The 8,092-nt window shown below is 15.2% G+C and overlaps 2 protein-coding genes across 2 annotated transcripts; one reads left to right on the top strand and one right to left on the bottom strand.

Annotated features, from left to right (window-relative positions):
- Window positions 1-2,476: 2,476 nt before the first annotated feature.
- Window positions 2,477-2,674, top strand: BO70DRAFT_300072 (uncharacterized protein; the record flags this gene model as incomplete). The annotated part of the gene is made up of 1 exon (XM_025539657.1): window positions 2,477-2,674. A coding segment is annotated over one exon (198 nt), but the record flags the coding sequence as incomplete, so codon positions are not given.
- A 3,523-nt stretch (window positions 2,675-6,197) lies between these two features.
- BO70DRAFT_299837 (uncharacterized protein) lies at window positions 6,198-6,440 on the bottom strand (the record flags this gene model as incomplete). The annotated part of the gene is made up of 1 exon (XM_025539648.1): window positions 6,198-6,440. A coding segment is annotated over one exon (243 nt), but the record flags the coding sequence as incomplete, so codon positions are not given.
- Window positions 6,441-8,092: the final 1,652 nt, after the last annotated feature.

The following is an 8,092-nucleotide window of genomic DNA, read 5'->3' on the forward strand; positions in this document are numbered from 1 at the left end:
TATATAAAAGAAATTTTTTAAATTAAAAAAATATAATTAAAAAAATTAATATTTGTTTTATTATTATTTATTAAAAATAATAAGAAAATCTTAGTAACTTAGTTATATTAATAAAATTCAGCTTTTTATAAAATTATTATTCTTATAGTAAAAAATATATATAAAAATATATAATTATTACTCTATTTTAGCTATGTATCTTAATTATATTATAAAATATTAGAAAAACTATATATTAATTATTAATTAAAATATTAAAAATAAATATATTACTTCTATTCTATTATTTCTTCTAGATTAGATTATTCTTAGATTTATAAATAAGATTAGAGTGTGATAGAATAAACCAGCTATCAGGATAAAGATCATCGGGATGATATATTATAGTGATTATGAGAGTTGTGTTATTAGAATGATATATTATAGTGATTATAAGAGTTATAAGATTATTAATAGTGGTTCTATATCTCTCTGGTATCTATAAGATATTGATCTCTTTATAAGAAGCTACTGATTCTTTAAGAATCAGTCTATCTTATAGATATAGACTATCTTTGTTATTATTAAATAAATATATAGTATTTTATAATTAATTTTTTATCTAGTTAACAGGCTTTCTACTCTAATAAATAGATTTTATTATATTCTGATTTTTCTTTTTTTGATTATCTAAGAAAGATATTATTTATTAAAGATAGTAAAAAAATAGAAATACTTAGTAATTAAATTAATCCAGAATTCTCGCTGAATACTATTTTTATTATTAAAGAGATTTAACAGCTAGAAGATTATATTTATTAATTAAAATAAGCTATTAACTTATAGCAAAGAATAGTTTATTTTTAAAAAAATAGCTTCCTAAGTAAAATTTTTTTAAGATATTATTAATTCTCTTCTAAATTAGAAAAGAATAAAAAAGAGATTAAGTTTAAAAATATTTCTTACTTTACTCTGAACTTTAATCTTTAAAAATATTAAAAATAAATTATTAATTTGAAATATATATTCAGAAATATATCTAAGAAATATTTATTAGAGAAATACAAGATTCTTGCTGTTATTAGCTATATAAACTTAGTATATAAATAAAGATAATATTATTTTATAAATAATAAGAGTCCAGAAGAGAGATAATTTCTTAAGAAATTATAATCTTAATTTAAAAATTAAACTCTTATATTAATTTAAAATACTGCTATTTTTTAATTAAATATTATAATCTAACTTAAACAGGCTTATTAGTAATACAGTCAGAATTCACAAGAGTTTTATATTTATCTTAATATCTTAAAGTAATATTTTTTTTATTAAATAAAAAAAAAAGAATCTTATTCTATTTTACTAAGCTATTATTAAATCTAAATTATTATATTTAAGAGTATATTTTTTATTTATCAGAGAAGCAGAATAAAATAGTGACTATTATTATTTATTATTATAAATTATAGAAAAATAAAAAAAAATATAAGTAAAATAATAATTAATTTAGTAATTATAAGTTATGCAAGCGCTTTTAAGAAATTACTAATAAAATTATTAAGAAAGATATCCTGAATTATAGAAAAAATTCTATTAGAAAAAATAGTAATTAATTATAATATTTTATATATAAAAGTATTTAATATCTTATAAATTAATATTCTATTAAAAATAAAAGAATTTAATCTACTAGAATCTATTAATTTTTATTAGATTTAAAGAGAAAAATAGAGAAGTTAGAATAGACTTTATAATTTTAATTTCTTTATTTATAATAGAGATTATATATTGTTTTTATATTTCTATCTATATTTAAAATAGTCTTAAAATCTTTATAAATCTGAATAGCTGCGCCGAAGTAGATATTATTAATTATTAGTTTATTAAAATTTATAATTTTTAATATATTTTAGTTACTGCGCCAAAGATTAAAGCTATTAATTAAATTATTATTTTTATTTATAATATATAAAAAGTCTCTATTATTATTATTAATTCGCGAGGAGACATCTATACTTTTAAATAATATTATATAAAGATTAATTAAGATTTCTGACTAAAAGATAGTTCTGTACTATTTTTAATAATTATATTTTATAATTTATATATTATCTTATTAGTATAAAACTGTTAGTAATAATTTAATATATTATTTATTTTACTATTTTTTATTATTTAATTTATTAAAGTAATTTAAAACTCAGCAAGAGTATATATTATTATTAAGCTTTTTAAAAATATCTGATTATCAGAAAAAGAATCTTATAATTTATTATTAAATTCTGAGATAATTTTTATTAAATTTAAATAATTTTAAGATATATTTTTTATAGATTTCTTCTAATAGCTATCTTTTTATAGCCCTGCGGACTATATTATTAATATTAAATTTAATAAAATACTCTCTTATAGTTTAATATATCTTTTATTTAAAGCTAAACTTAAGATTTTATAAGAATATATTAAAGAGAATCTGAAACTAGATTAAATTTAATTTTTAAAAAGTTCTGCTAAAGTCTTTATTTTTTTTATATTTAAAAAAAATAATAGCTTATATCTTTGTATAGACTATAAAAATTTTAATAAGATTTTTATTAAGAATTATTATTTCTTATTTCTTATTTTAAAGATTCTTAACAGAATTTTAGGAAGTATCTACTTTTTAAAGATTAATATTAAGAATATATATTATTAAATTTATATTAAGAAAGATAATAAATAAAAAATAGTATTTTATATTTAATATAGCTATTTTAAATATATAGTTATACTATTTAAATTAACTAATATTTTAATAACTTTCTAAAACTATATATATATTATGCTTTGAGAACTTCTTAATAATTTTTATATAGTATATCTGGATAATATTCTTATCTTTTTATTAGATAAGAAATCTTATATAAAGTATATTTATTAAGTTTTAAAGAGACTTTGAGAAGCTTAGCTTTATATAAAATTATTAAAATATTTATTCTATTAATCTTAAGTTAAATTTCTGAAATATATTATTAACTCTGACAGAGTATTTATAAATTCTTAATAAATAAATAATATTATTTTATAATTAATTCTTAAAAGTTATTATAATATCCAGATTTTTCTTAGATTCTGTAATTTTTATTAATAATTTATTTAAGATTATTCTTATATTATCTTGTCTTTTATTTCTTTGCTTTATTAAATAATTAACAGATAAAAGTTAGAAAAGATTTATTTAATTTTAATTAAATAAACTGCTTTCCGCTGTTTTATTACTGTCTTTTAATAAATATCTTTATTAATATATTTTAATTCTACAAAACCCCGCTGTTTAGAAACTAATATATTAAAAGAAAAAATAAGTAATATTTTATCTTAATCTAATATTAAAAATATATTTTATTTAGTTATATTCTAATCTTATAAGTTCTCTAATATTAAACTAAATTATAATATTTTAGATCAAGAGCTATTTGCTATTATTTACTCTTTTAAATAATAATAATAATATTTAGAAGATATTTTTCAAATAATTAAAATTTTATTAAATTATTTGAACTTGTAATTTTTTATATATTAAATCCGGGTTAATAAAAAACAAGCTTAATAATTTATAAGTCTAATTCTCTATAATTTTATTATTAAATATAGAACAGAAAAATCAAATTCAGTAGATAGATTCTTTAGAATATTTTCTAAATCTTAAATAAAATCTGCTTCTCAAGAAAAATTATTAATCTTAATTTAAATATAATTTATAAATATATTATTTTTAATAATAAGAGATCTTATTAAAAAAAAAACTTAGTTTAAATCTTAAGATATACAGGATTATTCTGGATTTAATATTTATATTATATTAAGCTTAAAGAATCTTAATAATTAAGTTAATATAAAGACAGTTGACTGGGCTGCTTAAAAGAACTTATCTTAAGAAAGATTTATTTCTTAATCTATAGTATTATAAATATATACCGCGGAAGTTTTATACTTGAATATATATAATTCTAAATTTTAAAAGATAATCTTATATTTGTAGAATAATAATTTAGAGATATAATAATAAAAAACTACTATTTAATAAAAATAATTAGATTAAAAATATTAAATTATTAAAATAATTAATTATATTTATTTTAAAGATTAATACTATATTTTCTCTTTTAAGATATTATATCAGATACTTATTAAGCTATATTATAATAATTTATTAGCAGAATACTTCAGAAAGATCTGAATAGAAGTATTATTATATAAAAAGTTTTACTGAAATAAATTATAATATAATATAGTTAAATATATCTAAACTTATTTAATATATTAAGAAATTACTGCTTTAAAGTATTAATTATATAATAGTCTTAAATTATTATTAATTTTATTATATCTTTTTATTAAATTAATAATAGATTTTATTACAGAACTGCTTTCTATTATCTAATATAAAAAAACTATTAATACTATTCTAGTTATTATTAATTAATTCTTAAAATATTATCTTTTCTTTACTATTTTATTTATAATAACTGCTTCAGATCTTGCTGAACTATTCTATAAATAGATTAAATTAATCTTTAAATCTCTAAATAAGATTATATCTAATTAAAAATTAATCTTTATTAGTAAATTCTAATTAAATTTAGTTTATAATAGCTATATAATCTTGAAGCTTTTAACTATATTTTATTCTTAAACTAATAATTAAATAGAATAGATAAATCAAATACTTAAATATTATCTTTAATACTACTTCAGCCAGTATAATATTAACTAGTTATTAATTTTTTTAAGTACTTAATTTATCTGTAATAATATAGATAATATAATTATAAACTAATTATCTTATAATATTCTTTATAACTTTTTGCTGGATTTTTATATTAGAATTAAGACTAATTCTTAGCAGTAAGAAGTCCCAGTAATATAAAATAAAATTAAGAAATTTAGAGAAATAAGAGAACAGCTATAAAAAATATAGTAAATAGCTATAGAAAAATAAAAGAAATATTATAATAAATATAAAAAACTATTTTATTTTAAAAAAAAAGATTTAATTAAGCTATTAACTCAGAACTTATAACTTAAAGAACTAAAAAAGCTGGCTCTGAAGTTTATAAAATTCTTTTAAATTCTTAAATATATTAGATCTCAGATATATTAATTATATTTATTTAAGAAATATAAATAAATTTATAATATATTCTATATTTTTTTATTAGAATTATAAAATACTGAAAGAAATTATAAAGAACCGCTTCTAATATCTAAGCTAGATAATAAAAATAAATAGAAAGTTAAAGAAATTAAAGACTATTAATACTATAATAGTCAGAATTATTATCTAATTAAATAGAAAAAATAGTCAAGCAAGTATAATCAATAAATTTTTAGTAAAAATATAAAAAATATATTCAAAGCTATAAAATAATACTAGAAATATTATAAAAAGTACTATATATTAAGAAAATAAAAGATAATTACTAATAAATTACTCTATATTCTTAAGAGATAAGCTACAGAAACATTAATCTCTTAATATTTTTTATTAATTATATTATCGCGGATTAAATATATTAATAAATATAAAATTATTCTATTATAAGACAGCAGAGAATACTTAAATATATTTAGTTATATTTATTATCTATTTATAAGATAAACAACAACAATAATCAGATCTTTTTATTATAACTTAGAAATATTTATAAAAAAAATAGACTTTAGAAAAAGAATACAGAGATCTGTAATTAATTTAATAATATTATTCTTATTATTTAAAGTTAATTTATTATTATTAATATCCAGATATTAAATATATACTATAGCTCTTATTAAATTAAGAAAGTTTTACAGAGCAGAAATCTAGTCTATATATTCTAAATTATCAAACAGTAAATATAACAATATTTTTGTTTTATAAATATAATAATTCTTTAGCAAGACGCGAAGACTAAAATAAAAAATTAATTATACTAAAAAAATATAACAGATCTTAATAAACTTAATATACTCGGTAATAAACTTTTAATAGAATATTAATAATAAAATCACAAAGATTTTATCTCTTAATTATAATAAGAACTTATATACTTGACAGTCTTAATATTCTTTAATAAAAATTTATAAGTATAGATATTCTTTATATTATTAAATATCTTTATAAAAATATAGACTTCTTTGCGGATAGTCTATTTAATATTATTATTTTAATATTTTTTCTTCAGAATCAGAGTGGCCTATTTAATAATTTTTATAAAATTATAAGTATTTTCTAACAGATTAGTTACAGACTTAAGAAATATTAGTAAATTATATATATATAATACAGAGTATATAAAATCTACAGAATTATAAGTCTTCTTCTTCGCGGAATAGAAATAATATAAGATAAATATTTTTATATTTAATAGATAACTGATATTATATAGAGTATTTTTCTTAAAATTAAAGTTATTATTTATATATCTTAGACAGTATATACAGAAGTTATAGCAGGCTTTAATAAAAATATTCTGCTTGAAATATACTGTTTTCTTTATTATTATAAAGTAATCAAGAATAAGATCAATATCCAACAAAAAAAGAAATAACAATAATACAGTATAGATAGAAATAATAAAGATTATATAAAATAATAAAAAAATATAAAGAGAATAATCATAAATTACTAAAGAAATAATAATTATAAAGTAGAAGAGAAGAAAAAAGAGAAGTAATATAAAAGATTTTTTTATTTATACTTCTTCGCAGGAAATCTATCTATATAAATATAATATAAAAAATTCTTTTATTTATATTTCTTCGCAGGAGATCTATCTATATAAATATAATTAAATATTTATAAAGCTATATAGAAACAGTATATAATTCTGTTTATATTATATATTCCGCGAGTTTTTTATCTTTTGCTATTAAATCCCCACTATTCTAAATCAGAAATATATAAGATTATTCTTAATATCCGAGCCAGATAGCTTGTCCCAGCAGAGAAGAATATTATTTATAATAAAATAAATCAGCTATTAGAATAAAGATTATTAGAATAATATATTATAGTGATTGTGAGAGTTATATTATTGAAATAATATATTATAGTAATTATAAGAGTTATAAGATTATTAATAGTGATTCTATATCTCTCTGATATTTATAAAATATCAATTCCTCTATAAGAAGCTACTGATTTTTCAAGAATCAGTCTATCTTGTGAATATAAACTATCTTTATTATTATCAAACAAATACACGGTGTTTCATAATTGATTCCTTACCTAGTCAACAGGCTTTCTACCCTGACAAGTAGATCCTATCACATAGAGTGGCTAACAGCCAGGTCAGATTAGATTAATTAGAATTTTTATATCTAATTATTAGATTATAATTAGACTAAGAAAATTTTTATATCTAATTATAATAGATTAAAAATTAAATAATTAATTATTTTAATTATTCTTAATATTAAGATTTATTTATTATATTTTTTAAGCTCTAGTATAACTAAGATATATTTAAATTAAATAATTATTAATCTAACTATTTTTACTATTATTTAAAAATATATAAAAAAAAGCTTTTTAAATTAAAAAAATATAATTAAAAAAGAAATTAATTTTTTTTATTATTATTTATTAAAAATAATAAGAAAATTCTAGTTATATTAATAAAATTTAGTTTTTTATAAAATTATTATTTTATAATAAATAATATATATAAAAATATATAATTATTACTTTATTTTAATTATATATTTTAATTATATTATATAAAATACTAGAAAAATTATATATTAATTATTAATTAAAATATTAAAAATAAATATATTATTTTTATTTTATTATTTTTTCTAATTAAGCTATTTTAAATTTATAAATAAAATATAGCTTAAAGAGCTATTAATAGAATTAGAACTAAATAAATAATTAAAAAATTATAAATAATTAAATTATTAAAATAAAGCAGATTAAATAGATTAAATAAATAAAATAAATAAAATAAATAAAATAAATAAAATAAATAAATAGAATATACTAGATAGAATATACTAGATTTATATTATAATATTATAGTTTTTATAAAAAGTTTTATAAAAATATTTCATAAATTTTTTTTATAAATATATTTTTTTTATTTTA

This window comes from Aspergillus heteromorphus, assembly GCF_003184545.1.
Source record: "Aspergillus heteromorphus CBS 117.55 chromosome Unknown BO70scaffold_33, whole genome shotgun sequence".
Classification (NCBI taxonomy): domain Eukaryota; kingdom Fungi; phylum Ascomycota; class Eurotiomycetes; order Eurotiales; family Aspergillaceae; genus Aspergillus; species Aspergillus heteromorphus.